The sequence below is a fragment of the Leuresthes tenuis genome, unplaced genomic scaffold, assembly GCF_036924035.1.
Source record: "Leuresthes tenuis unplaced genomic scaffold, fLeuTen1.0.hap1 SCAF_16, whole genome shotgun sequence".
Lineage (NCBI taxonomy): Eukaryota > Metazoa > Chordata > Actinopteri > Atheriniformes > Atherinopsidae > Leuresthes > Leuresthes tenuis.
Genome location: NW_027325370.1, coordinates 9,794,471 through 9,808,755, shown reverse-complemented (window position 1 = coordinate 9,808,755; position 14,285 = coordinate 9,794,471). Strand labels below are relative to the sequence as shown.

The window sequence follows — 14,285 nt, the reverse complement described above, 5'->3', positions numbered from 1 at the left end:
AAGGAAACTGTGGCTTTCCATGAATTGTCTAAATGGATTCTTTACTACAAATGTGCCTGGTTTGACTGCATTAAATGGAATAGCCCATGGTAACAATAACATTCGGTAATTACTCACCTCTTTAGTTTTACTGTGTTCATCAGCAGCAGACTCACCTTTGCATGGCAGTGTGTTCTCCATGGTCCAGTGCATTTTGTGATTTGTCTCTTTGAAGGTGAACATAGCATCCACCCTGTAGAAGAGCTGCAGGAGATATTAGTTGTCTGTGCAGGGCTATAAGACAAACCTGCTTTAGATGTTTCAAAGTGTAAGGAGTACCTACAGGGGCTTGTATCTTAAGAAATCTTGTCTCCTCTGCATTAGACAACATTCACGAACCTTCAGAATGATCGATTTATTGCTGCAGCACTAACCTTGGTCAGATGTATTTGAGCTGTGCGAATGATCGGCGTTACAAATTGTCTTGTCTCATGGACAGTGAGGGTTTTTGTCTGGTTAACTAACATGTCGCAGACTGTCAGTGCTTCTTTGTGATTGCTGCCTCGTCTGCTCTGTTTAAAAATGTGCACCATGGCCTCGTTTGCTATGGAGGTTGTCACTGAAACATGACAGGAATACAACTGTGTTATTAGTAGTGGAAACACTGACTCAGCCTGGGCACCACTGGACTAAACATACAACTTGAAGGATAAAATCATTACCCAAATATTTGGAATGCTGGGTAAAATATGAATAAACACAAGCAACTGGGGAAATATCTCACTGCTAATTTGGGTATTAGTCCACTTATTAGTGATGTGATTGTGTAAAAGAACAGAAAACAAAGAGGATCATACGGAGCCTGAGTCTTTCAGAAGTATAGAGAAGGAGTTCACCACGCTGAGAAAGAAAAAAGAAAAAAAGATTGACATTTGTCAATATAAAATTGAAAAGAATTTGTGGATTTTGCTATCATCAGTCAATAACACGAATAGCTTTTCACTTTGGGTCATCCGGCAGAATTGCTTTGAAAGCAAACAAACTCCTGTGGTCGAAAATCTCACATGGCTAACGACGTCTCTCAAAAACCTATTACTGAACATATTACATTGCTACATTAAGCAGTGCAGGTTTGAAACTGTACTGTGCAAAGAAAAAAAACAAAACAAACAAGATTCAGAAACACTCCACCTTCTCCAGAACAACGTTCAACATGTTAAAAGCTAAAAGAAGACTTTCTGGCTTGTCATCTGCACACAATCCACAAACCAGCTACAATGATAGTATGGAAGACCTTTCGTGCACATGGCATTTGCAACTTACACAGGCTATATTAATTCTGAATTATGTCTACAGGTCTATTTCAGGGATGACCTTGTTTTGTTTGGGAAGACGAAGTCAGAACATATTCTGCACATATCACAGCACCTTTGTAGGAAAAAAGCCCAGCTGCTAAACTGGCCTGTCTGCAGTTCAGACCTTACGCCCAATAACACAATTGTCACAATACTGAATGACAAAATGGACAAAGGAGACCCCAAACTGTTGAGCAGTAAGATAGAAACCCTATATCAAGCAAGAATTGTAAAAAACATGTTGTATTTTAAAGCTACAGTATTTTTGGTTGAGAAAAAGAACAATAAGAACAATAAGCTCCAACTCTAATTCCCCTTCATTTTCCAGTATTTGTGTTAACCAACGAGTCAGTGCATGTATTTCAGTTGTGTTATTCTCAGCGACCACTGGGTGGCAGAATGATGTGTTAAGTTTCTCACTGCAACAGGCTTAGGATCTCTGTCTTCCTGTCTTGAACTGCTCCAGTCACCTAGATGATCACCCAGACACAGTGACTAATGCAACTGCAGTGCAAAATCAAAAACATGGTAAACAAACAAACCATGCACATTTATAGGGCAATCATCCATCCATTTTCTCTACCTGTCTAATCCAATTTAGGGTTGCAGGGGGCACTGGAGCCTATCTCAGCTGTCATTAGGCGAGAGGCAGGGTACACCCTGTATGGGTCGCCAGTCCATCACAGGGACACACGGAGACAAACGAGACACACAACTACAGGGCAATTAAAATGACTGAATCTGATTTCCACCTCATTATCCCAGTTTCCATGGGGAACTTGTCTGGTCACCTGAAGACACACCAAAAATGTCATTCTAAAATTCCTGAAATAAACCACGAGACTCCAGTGATCTGTTACCTGAGTATGCTCTGAGGCCCACTTGATTTGCTCTCTGCTGTGTATTGCAGTAACCATGGGACACTTCATCAGCAAACTGCCTCCGTATTGATTTATCCGCTTCATCAAATTCTGTGTAAGGACATGAAAGTCGTGCAGGTGCAAAAGGGAAAAGAGTTTGTACATATGGAATAGAAATTCAGTAGGACATTGACACACCTGTTTTTGGACTAAACATCCCTGGTAGCTGTCTCTAAAAATAAAATTCTTGTCAGGATCTTTAGGAAGTGAGAATCCACAGACAGACAACTGGACATTTGAAAAATTTGTAAAGATTTGATCATGGTAATGTGCTTGACTGTAAATACTTTGACAGCCAGATTTCAAGCCCTTCAATATCTGTGCTGTTGATCCACATCTCCTTACATTCAGAAATGTTTGTGTTACATCTCTTTCTGAAAATGAAAGTATATTTTCTGAAAATCCATGTAAAAGCACTTATAACTGGTATTAAGAGAACAAATTCATACCTGGTACTCTTGTTGGAGTGTCAGTCCATTTTCTTTGTTGAATGGCAAACACATTCCTCAAGATAAAACACAAAAAAATATTTTCTATCAAGTTCCACAGATGAAATTAAACTGTTTACTATTCAGCAGAATTGATAAGTTTACAGATAAGTTTGAGTTTACAAGACAATAAAGGAATGACAGATATATCGTATCGTCTCCCAATCACCTCCCATCCCGACTAGTCCCATCTGGAAATCAGGTTTTACATCTGGAAATAAGAAAATAATAAATAAAAAACCTTGATAAACAGATAAATAGAAGAAGACTCTAGGAAGGAAGCTGATCCAGTCTGTCTGTGTGAAGTTTGAATGTTCTCCCCATGTATGCATGGGATCTCTCCATGCAGGGGTGCAATAACTTACTTTCTGAGGGGTATGCAGACACATGACTGGCACCCCCCCATTCATAACAATTCAATAATAAGTTTACAGTATCACATTACTGTAATAAAGTTACAGTAATCAGATTACACAGATTACTGTAATCAGAGTACTCAGGTTAAAGTAATGACATTAATGTAATCAGATTACTCAGTTTAAAGTAATCAGATTACGTAGATCAGTGTAATCTGACTACTGCAATCAGATTACTCAGGTTAAAGTAATCAGATTACTGTAATCAGATTATTCAGGTTAAAGTAATGACATTACTGTAATCAGATTACTCAGTTTAAAGTAATCAGATTACTGTAATCAGATTACGTAGATCAGTGTAATCTGACTACTGCAGTCAGATTACTCAGGTTAAAGTAATCAGATTACTGTAATCAGATTACCCAGTGGCTCTACATGATGACATTATAGCTATAGTTGGGTTACCGGGGGCTCACACCAAAAGCGTCGTGAGCGACCCGCCGCTTCTACTTCTTCTGCCGCCGGAAGCGGCCGGAGAAGCCGGAAGCGGCCAAAGGGCTTATATGTATAGCAACTATCAGATATATATAATAATCCATCCATACATCGGTTCCCTCTTTCACCATGGATTGTACGCTGGGCAGCCTTCTTTGTGTTTCTTTGTGTTTGCGCTCTGCCGTTTCCGTTTACCTCACGAAGCTCATGAAGATCACAACGCGCCGCTCACAACGCCGGCCGCTCATCGACGCCAGCTTACATTGAAAATGAATGGCAGCTGGCCGCTCAAGTCGCTCACAACGCTTTTGGTGTGAGCCCCCGGTTATGCTCCTTATCTGAGCAAGGGTAATTATCCTTGGATATATGATGGCAAATTAATCGAATCACTGGCACAAAGCATGTCATACCCCAGTATGATAAGTAGCGCTGTACCTATTTTAACTATTGCTAATAGAGCCACTTCCGGTTGACGTCTTCACCACCACCAACAACAACAACATAACTAAGGCATTCGAGAAAGAAGGCAAACAAAAAGCAAGATAAAGCGATGTCCCTGTACATTTATGATGAGCTGGTTATGGTACAAAGCGATGCACAACGGCAGTTTCTTTCTTTCTGACGTGGCGACTACAACAGTAATGTCATCTCCTTCGACTTCCGGGTGACGATCGCGGGAAAAAATCTTGAGCATGCGCAGAACGCTCGGTCCGATCCACTACATGCGCTTTCAGTGGGCATTTTGATTGAGTTATCCCAGGGTCTTATTTCAATCGCAAGTAACCCGATCCAATTCGATTTCTTGTCAGATTAAGGTGTCTACATGAATGAATAACTCAATCTTATCGTAATTTATCTATTAATCCGATCCAATGGCACGCATGTAACCGCACTGACTGACTGAGATGACTGTAATCAGATTACAGTAATAAGGTTACAATGATTTTTGATTATGTAGTTGTGTAGTGCGAGTGTTTTGTGTGGCGTGGGGGTGTGAAGTGGGAGGGGGTGCCTAATCAGTAATGTGCCTCTGTTATTGATCATATGATTTACATATGCAGAAAAGCTGTTAAATAAAGAAAATGCCTATTTGAAATTATTTTTCCGCAATCGCTCTGGCACCCCTTCTAGTGCAGTGTCCCTATGTGCCGCATATAGTGCATACCCACTTTTTGTGCTAATGTCTCCATGTACTTTGGCTTCCTCCCACCATGCAAAAAAATGCATGTTGGCGCGTCTAAATTCACCCTCGGAGTGAGCGTGCGTGGTTGCTTGACTCGTTTGTCTCTGGGTGGCCATGTGATGGATTAGTGTACCCTCCCTTTCACCCAATGTCAGCCAAACCTCACACCGAGTTAGATTAAGTGGGTATAGAAAATGGATAGATGAATGGATGTTACCCTTAAAGGGTCTGGGGATGACCCAAGGTTGTCAAACAGAGAGAACATGTCTTGTTTCAAAGATTTAAAAGTATATCCCAATAATTTGGTTGACCGATGTGCCTGGCCCTGCTGGCCCGTTCTGGAGCCTTTCCTTGGTGCCACCCTGACATCCCTCTGGCCCCATTGGCTGGGGCAGACATGCCAGCTGTACTTTCCTCAATCTTTTCAATATTACCAGGACTTGTAGCCATGATTGAATGAGGTCGGAGGGAAAAGAAAAAGAAAAACTTCCTTTTGTTATTTGCTATGACAATTTTTTGTTTTGGTTGTTGCCATGTTTACATTTTTCCTGTCTCCCATGTATTGTTATGCTTTGTATATCTTTTATATCATATATTTCAATAAATAAATCTGACATTTCAGGTAATCTACATGTTGAAATATAGAGAATTCAAAGGGGTTCGCAAATGTTTAAGCACCACTGAAGACAAAGATTCGTGGAATACGTATTCAGACTGACTCCAGGCGCTAAAAGGACTCTGGGAAAGGCCCCGACTTCATTTGACGTTTTCTAAGTTGCAAAACCAACAAAACAACCATTTGAACATTGTTTTTTCGCACACGAAAACAGTCCGTTTTGTATGACTGATGTGTCTTTGATAATTGTTCAGTATTTAACTTCAACCGCAGGTATCGCATGACACATGGTTCCACTGTGACGAATACACATGATAATCACACTTTTTGTTTGGGCTCTCAAAGTGAACGTCGTAGACAGACCTCGAAGGTGACATCGACTGATAGAAACTTCGAAAATTAAAAACTGTGAGACCCGACTAGATTAATACATAAACCCACATAGCCTTTACAACTTATTCAAAACTGTTAACCAATAACTGACAATTTGAGGAGAACAACGATAAGTAAAAGGCTTTCAATTTAAATTTTTACCTCCCTACAAAAAAAATAACAGTGCGCCTTCCCAACTCGATGATGTCATCTTTACAAGGTGAGCGGTCCGCAGCCATTTTGTTAGCTAGCCTGGGGTTATAGAGGTTAGCTGTATGCAGCTGTGGACATTTTGTGCTTATATTAAGTGGAATTAGAAAACTTGTCCTTGTTTTTGTCTACATACATTTTCCGGCTACGAACTCTTAGATAAGACACGGACTTGTGTATGAGTTGACACCACACTCAACGCGAAACTGGAGGGTCATTCATTTTTCCGGCTGTCTTGAGTTTGCTAGCTTATTAGATAGCTTGCTAATGTGTTTACGCGTGCAGTCAAAACATTCCGCTTTCATGGCCGCCTGGTTTTAAATGTTACAGTTGCAGCGTGTGTGTCCCATAAAGTTTGACCACATTTGCGTCACATTTGCTTCATCTCCTGAATTGAGGCGAACTTGAGTCAGGATCTACATCTCAAACTCGTGTGCAGCACTACGGTGTTTACTAATAACTTGAGCTCCGTCAGCTGACACCATTTGGACCAGGACTCAGACATTCAGGACACCATGTCAGAGCTGTACATTCGGGTGGCTGAGGATGAAAACGAAGAACCCATGGAGATCCCTTCAGAGGACGACGGTACTGTTTTGCTATCGTCGGTGGCAGCTCAGTTCCCGGGGGCTTGCGGGCTTCGGTACAGGAACCCAGAGTCCCAATGTATGAGGGGGGTCCGGCTTGTGGAGGGAGTCCTGCATGCGCCCGAGAATGACTGGGGAAACCTGGTCTATGTCGTCAATTATCCCAAAGGTGATCTTTTTCTACAACTTGGAGTGTATTACAATGGCTCTACCTTTTACTGTGTTTTAATTTGATGCTTTATTTATTAATGCTTACCCTAAAAAGCATTTATAATAATTTGTCCAACCTAATATATATGTAAAATGGTCAGTACCCCTCAGTATAGCGCTTCACAACTCAATAGTACTACAAATTGCAGCCTCCAATAAGGCATTTACTCAAGGCTTGCTTTATTAGCATATGCATCAAAGTCAAGTCTGTATAGGAAATTATTTCTGTATTTGGTAAGGATGAAATCATGACCACATCAGAGCTGTGCCTTAATCCCTCAAGTATTTTGGCATGTAAGGTCTTGTTGCTCAACACAGGGAAAATGCTGCAACACCTACTGCTTATGATGAATTATTAAAACAGTACGGGAACTGTTATGACGGCATATAGTTTGTTGTTTTGTTTTTTTAAATCTATATTAAACTTAGTTATATGGGATTCTTTGTTCATTTATTGAGTGTAATTTTGCTGTGCATCACCATAAAGTGAAGTGCCCAAAAGGGGTTATGCCTGACCTTTCTGCTCAGTTTGAAGTTTACAGATTGTTACAGAAGTGTTTTTCTAATGTAAGACACTGTTCTTCACAGATAACAAAAGAAAGATGGATGAAATAGATGCTGCTTCGGCTGTGAAAGTTAAAAGGGGCTTTCAGAAGACATCAGATCTCATTGTCCTCGGGCTACCGTGGAAAACGACAGAACAAGACCTGAAAGATTATTTTAGCACCTTTGGGGAGGTCATCATGGTGCAGGTATTGTTTTCAACTTTTTTTTTTTCAAGCTTTCAGTGTGTTTAGGGTATGTCTCATATTTAGAAGTAGAAATGAAGCTCACGTACTTGCTCTCACTCCAGGTGAAGAGAGATGTAAAAACTGGCAACTCAAAAGGGTTTGGGTTTGTCCGGTTCACCGACTATGAGACGCAAACTAAAGTCATTGCTCAGAGACACATGATTGATGGCCGATGGTGTGACTGCAAACTTCCAAATTCAAAGGTATGTTGGAAACGATTTTGAACTCTCAGTAGATTTGCAGTTATAATCTCATATACAAATTATTTGAGTCAACAAACAATTGATTGATCCAGAACAAAGCTGCTACAAAACCATTTATTTTGCTTGTTATTTATAAAATTTTATTCTTACCTTCTTTTGACTGTAATGATTCTAATAGTCATGCTTTGAAATTATACTTTCACATAATTTTGATTGGTGGAAAAGGATTTATACAAATTACAAAAGCTAATGTAACTTAACTCTAAATCATTCTGTGACTATATTTAAAAATACATTTTCATATCATATTTTGAATATGGCTTTATATCTGTGTCCTCTCAGGCATGTCCCGATGAGCCCATGCGGAGCCGTAAAATCTTTGTTGGCCGATGCACAGAGGACATGACAACTGATGAGCTGAGGCAGTACTTCATGCAGTACGGTGAAGTCACAGATGTCTTCATCCCCAAACCTTTCCGGGCATTTGCATTTGTCACATTTGCTGATGATCAGGTAAGAGTTGCCACACTTGGGAGAGTTTGAAAATTAGCAGATGACATCTTTCTAAGACTACAACCTCAAATCCAGAAAAAAGAATGGCACGCTGTGTAGACTGCTTAAAAAAAAACAAATAAAAAAGCCATATGTGAACATGATGCAGCAATAATGACGTCTACTCTGTGCCAAAGCTCATTTAAAATGGACTGAGATAAAACCGAAAACTGTTCTGCAGTCGGATGAATCAATATTTGAAATTCTTTTTGGAAATCATGGATACCACACCCTTTAGATGAAAGAGGAAAGGGACCATGGGGTTGCATTGGTGTCTATGGAACTAACACCTTGCATATCTGGAAAGGCACCAATGACTAAAGTTATACACCGGTTTTAGAGGACTATATGCTCCCATGCACATCTCTTTTTTTTTTTTTTTTCATGAAAGGTCTTGCATATTTCAACTAGACAATAATGAACCACATGCTGCATCGATTACAACAACATGGCTTCATAATAGAAGTGTGAGGGTGCTGGCCTGCCTGCCTGCAGTACAGACCTTTTACCAACTGAAAACATTTGGTGCATCATGAAATGGAAAAATGTGACAAAAACCTGATTGTTGGGCAGTTACCATCTTATATCAGTCAAGAATGAGGCAACATTATTCGACTTGTCTCCGCCATCAATTTCAAGATGAGCCAGTATTTTTCATTAGATGACAGAATGTCCCACTTTCAACATTCAGTAGGTTTTCCATGCTCTGTTATGAATAAAAGATTAGTTTATGGTATTTGGAAATCGTTGTCTTTCTCTTTGATTTACATTTATACAGCGTCCCGGCTTTTTTTGGAATTGGGGTTGTCCTCCAAATACTTATGTTGAACCTATAAACAGAGAAGTTTGGGGAGTGAATTAAAAGATATTCATATTCATAGATTTGTATTATTATGCGCTGCCAGATGCAGAGATGATGCACCTATAAAAAGTGTCAGGAGAAGAAAACCCCAAAAAGTACAATGTTAATCCCCGTGCTTCACCTCTTTCTCAGGTTGCCCAGGCGCTATGTGGAGAGGACTTGATCATCAAGGGTGTCAGCGTGCACATCTCCAACGCTGAGCCCAAACACAATAATAGTAGGCAAATGATGGATCGAGCGCGGTTTGGGGCTGGTGGGTTCAGTCAGGGGTATGGCAGTAATCGCGGTGGGCTCGGCAGCGGTAGTGGAGGGGTTAACTTTGGGGCTCTAGGCCTTAACCCAGCAATGGTGGCAGCTGCCCAAGCAGCCCTGCAGAGCAGTTGGGGAATGATGGGCATGCTGGCTAACCAGCAGGGTCTGACCACAACGGCAGGCACAGCCACTACAACCCGAGATCAGACCTATAGCTCTGCCAGTACCAGTTACAGCAGCCCCAGCTCAGCTAGCCTTGGCTGGGCTGCAGGCACTAACAACGCCTCCAACAGTGGGTTCAGTTCCGGCTTTGGCACGTCTATGGAATCTAAGTCCTCTAGTTGGGGAATGTAGATAGATACAAGTTAACCTTTTCTGTTGCTGTTAGGCTAATCTGGTAAGTATACCTATGGGGGGGAATGGCTTCTATCTAATTTAAAAACAAATACACTGCCTTTTATTTTATTAAAGAGAAGATTTATATTTGTGTGACTGACTGTGGAGTCATGCATTGAATGGGTGAAAAGTTTAGTTTGTTAGTGGAATCTGCCACACTATTGTTTTGTTTGTGAGAATACGTAACAAAAAGATGACTGTGCATGCGCCATAATTATTTATAAACATGCACGAGCATCTTGAGATCCCCCCACAGCCCACTGTTAAATGGGCTTTATATGATTATGTATATATGTGTATGCATTTTATTGTATCCTTTTTTTTGTTTTCTTTTTTTGTTTTACATCATTTGGAAACGTCTTCATAAAAGTCTCTTCTGCAGTTCACCAACTCTTTCGCAATTTCCCGGGAGGAATCACATCTTTGGCAGCAATGTTCGGCAGATCTCAGTATCAGTTCCCCTCCTCCCATGTGTAAAATGCTTTGTCGTCCACGAACAGAGCTTCACTCTGCATATACTGTGTTAGACGGTGGGTGTTGTCTTTTTTTTTTTCCTCCCCCCCTTTTTTTTTTTTTGGGATTATAGAAATATTGTCTGCCCTTTGTCGCTTTTCGAGCTCAGTGAGTGGGATTGGTGATGGACCGAGTGAAAGTGAGCGAGCGGGAGAGCAAAGTGTGAGAAGAAACTGTTTTTTTTTTTTTTCTATTTTCTTTTCTTAAAAAGACAAATGCCTGCGAGAGTTGAGAAGAACCTGTGGCTTTGTGCGTGTGTGAGGAAGAAGCACGTACGAGTGTGTTCCCAGTGGCCATCACAAGGACTTTTCTTGCATCTCCAGTTCCCTAAGCTCTCTGCTTTCTCACATAATTTTCTATCGACCTTAATTCTTTCAAAATCACAGTGAAATATCAAGTGCTAAGAGTATTTGTATCCTTTTGTAGACCTTTCTTGCTGTCTGATATGTGAATGCTGCGTCTGGTTGTGTGCTTTAGTTTCTTCTTGTTATCACCCTCTGTGTGAAAATGTGACTTTATGTTAGTGAGGTCTGTGTGGGGGGGGGGGCTGGGACAATGAAAGTGAAGTTTGAAAGAAGCTGATGTGGTGAATGTTTGACAAATTCCCATTGAAAGTTTGTTTGAAGTGGTTACGAATGCATTTTCTATGTTTTGTGATTCAAAGGAAAGTGAAATAAAAGTGACTTTGACTAGGTATAATACCCTCTTGACAGTGACTTGTTTTTGACTTCACATTAATTGAACTGCCAACACTTTAATTTACATGTATAGGGACATCGGACACGGAAAGCCCAGGTGGGAGTCAGTAACGTGGAAGATGAAGCCGTTGTTCGGTGAGCTGGTGCAAACCAAAGTGGAATTACTGCACAACTGCCTTAATCCTGAAAGGATCTTCATCATCTTGCTAGCAAGAACCCTTGGACCACCAAATTTAGAACGGACCTTACTTGATCACAAACGGTTTCGGTACATTTTTGTACCTCAAAAATTGCACCTACTTCTGTCCAAATCTGACACAAATTCTGCCTTTCTGAAACCAGCTACATCTGTCAGTCGGGGTTTTATTTTCCTTCACTTCCTCACAGTCGCTGATTATTTCTGAACGTCGTGGCCGGACGTTTTGGTTTTTAAATGTCGAAAGTTGTCGGCATGGCTGGGAGTTTTCTTAGTCTTTTGTTTACTTGTAAAGATGATCAAATGTATGAGCTGACTGATGATTTTTTTTTTAAGAAACCTGACTGATTAAACATGCCAGCACAAAATTTACACTTTATGTATTGAAATATGAAGTGTTGCATTGTAAAATAAAGGTCTTGAGTTTTTAATCACCTGTGGTCTCTCAGTGTTGATAAGCATAGTATTTTGTCACTCTTCACATTCAATTGTTGTTTTGACAAATTTCCATGCTTTCACTTTGGAGCCTTTCATTGGGAAGCTCAGAGTCAGCCCAGTCTGTGAACTGTGCGGAGGTGTGCTTCAAAAATTTAAGCTGGCTTCTTACTAGGTGTAGTTTCAATTTTCTGCCTGTGGATGGAGCACCTGTGCCATCTTTGTAGGTGCACCCACCCATGTCTACTCTAACAAAGGTTGTGGGAATCAATAAGATAACTGATTCTTCTTGATTGCAATAAAAGAAAAAAAAAAGTGATTTAAAAGAGAGGGCTCTGAATTTGCTTAATGGTAAGTTACCAAAGATATATTTCTGAGCCTTTAAAATGCATTTTACAGTTGGTTTAATTAACCCTTCGCTGCTGTGAATGCAGTGATCGCATTTTGGTTTTTCTGTGCTTTCTCCCACTGTGAGCAGGAGGAGAAGCTTCCTCAGGGGACGTGATCCGGTTTCTGACGGTCCTCTGCGGCCTCTCACCGAGGTACTTCTCCGGATCGATGTATCCAAACTTTAACCAAAGTTTCGTCCCTCTCTCTTCTGCTCAATGTGCAGTTTGTGCTAGAAACTCATCTTCACTGTGTAATGTTCTGATTTCATTTGTATTTTTAAATTATAATTAGCTGTCAATGATACAGAAGATGTCGGCAGTGTCTTCAACTCGTCTTATAGTGTGACTGACCAAAGTCCAAAGGGATTAGATTCAGACTCATAATAGCAGCAGTTCACAGTTCTGAAGATCACAATATGTGTAAACGCAGATATAGTCAATGATTTAAAGGTGTATTTAAATAATTTTCAGAAAGAAATAGGTTGATTCTTCAGATTTATTCTCATTGGTAACAAAAAGCAAAAAAATGTTTAACAAGTTAGAAGAAATAAACATTTTCAACATTTAGTTGATCCTATAAACTAGTTAGTTTTTTGTGTGTGTAATCTGATGGAGTTTCTGCCTCTTGTCCATAAAGCTACTGTGTCTTAAAACTCTTTAAAACACTGAAAATGTGCAGCTTCTTTGCACCAGGTGACACGTGCCATCAGTATGTTCAGTCCTGAGTATAAACCCTGTAAAGGTACACCCGAAAAACTTTGGTTACACTAAAACATGGCAGGAATATAGATGTATATTTTTTACTTTACTGGAGATAGAAGACCACTGTTTGTCTTTCAGGATTAAGCAACGTTTAATCAAAATCTGATACAAGTCTGCAAGTATTTTGTTGTCACTGCTATGAAACCAAGGCCCTGTTGCTCTGACAAGCCTTGGCTTTTAAGGGATGAATGTAAATAGAATATAGAAATATGTTAATGTCAGACAACAGAGGCAAAACCTTTAAGCTGCTGCATTTGTTAATATTTAGTGCATGCTTATTGGTCAGCGATGTGGGAAAAGGAAGTAGAGTGTTTCATTATTCATGATTATACTCTCTTGTGTCTCTATAATTTCTGCAGATGACTCACTCTTCTGCCTGCACTGCCCTCGCTAAGGTCTAATAGTCTCTTACACTAATACAACATCTGCACTTTATGAGTCCTCGTTAAGAATACAACACCCTAAAAGTTCACTCAGTGATCCTCACACTGATAATTGAGCAAGCTGTTTAAGGTGTTTTTTAAGTGTGTGTGTATGTATGTTGTTAAGCATAAGAGCTACTCTGTTTATAGTCTTTTTTTTTTGCATTTCAGAATCGAAGCTCTGAGAAGAGGAGTCCTCCTAAAACGGCTGACGAAAAGCTTCAGCTTCACATCAATATGGCAGTAATCAAAGGTATCGCAGCACAGGTGCTCTGACAGAAGGCCTTGTTTACTGCTTAACAGCAGGTGTAAAAGCAGCTGTGACACACTGGTGTCAGGTACAACACCTCTCACTGCAGTGGGAGTTTAAGTGTTAACACATTTATTTCAACAGCTGCGAGTTCCCTGAGAAGCCATTTAAGAGAGCGAGTTAAAAGAATGACATGCTTGGAAAAGGCTTCACAAGAGACAAAGCTGTTGTAATGTCCTAACTGACCTTCAATAGTGTGAGGATGTTTCGACTCCCCTCGTGTTTTACAAGCTGGTCCATAAAGTCAATTCATCTCTTCCTCCCAGAATCTTCAGATGTCACACGACAGTCTGTGCTGCCTTTTCCTTTTGAAGAAGTTACCGCAATCAAGGTCAATTGGTTGTTTCCCAGAAATGAAGTATTACATGTTGCTTGTTTGGCAGCAAACGCCAAACAGTGACAGAAAATGAGGTGAGAAGATGCGGGTGATAAATGCAACAGCACCAGCTGGACGTGAATCAGAGCTGTTGCAATTCGAGGGCAACCAGAAGGCCTCAAGACACGACACCTGCTCACAACTTCTCATCCTAGATCAAACATATCTGTACTGACTTTTGTGTGTTTGTTTCTTAGGTTTCATAATCTACATCATTTGTTCCTAACCTGAGGTCCCCACCAGCTAAGAAGCACGGGGGTAAGCAATGTTTACACTGCACAGACATGCAAAATCATAACACCATTACTGGACTGTATTTGAAGCTCATCAAATGCTGCTTTCACACGGTGTTTGTTG

The 14,285-nt window shown here is 40.4% G+C and overlaps 1 protein-coding gene across 3 annotated transcripts; it reads left to right on the top strand.

The window, feature by feature from the left end:
• The first annotated feature begins 5,993 nt into the window (after positions 1–5,993).
• On the top strand, positions 5,994–11,665 carry tardbpa (TAR DNA binding protein a). 3 transcript variants are annotated; one of them, XR_011907843.1, is made up of 7 exons: positions 5,995–6,730; positions 7,360–7,523; positions 7,625–7,765; positions 8,108–8,278; positions 9,312–9,396; positions 10,210–10,357; positions 11,112–11,665. XR_011907843.1 is itself a non-coding variant. In XM_072366448.1 (6 exons), the coding sequence occupies exons 1-5, from the start codon at positions 6,490–6,492 to the stop codon at positions 9,783–9,785; spliced, it is 1,191 nt and encodes a 396-aa protein (XP_072222549.1). In that variant the 5' UTR covers positions 5,994–6,489; the 3' UTR covers positions 9,786–9,828; positions 10,210–10,299. The 3 variants fall into 3 exon arrangements, 2 of the variants coding, with proteins under 2 accessions (XP_072222549.1, XP_072222548.1); XM_072366448.1 differs by lacking the exon at positions 11,112–11,665 and having other exon boundaries at positions 5,994–6,730; positions 9,312–9,828; positions 10,210–10,299; XM_072366447.1 differs by lacking the exon at positions 11,112–11,665 and having other exon boundaries at positions 5,994–6,730; positions 9,312–10,297.
• Positions 11,666–14,285: the final 2,620 nt, after the last annotated feature.

Coding starts and splice junctions, on each gene's coding strand:
- tardbpa (XM_072366448.1), top strand. CDS start 6,490: ATGTCAGAGCTGTACATTCGGGTGGCTGAGGATGAAAACGAAGAACCC. Junction 7,766..8,107: donor GCAAACTTCCAAATTCAAAG/GTATGTTGGAAA, acceptor GTGTCCTCTCAG/GCATGTCCCGATGAGCCCAT. Junction 8,279..9,311: donor TCACATTTGCTGATGATCAG/GTAAGAGTTGCC, acceptor CCTCTTTCTCAG/GTTGCCCAGGCGCTATGTGG.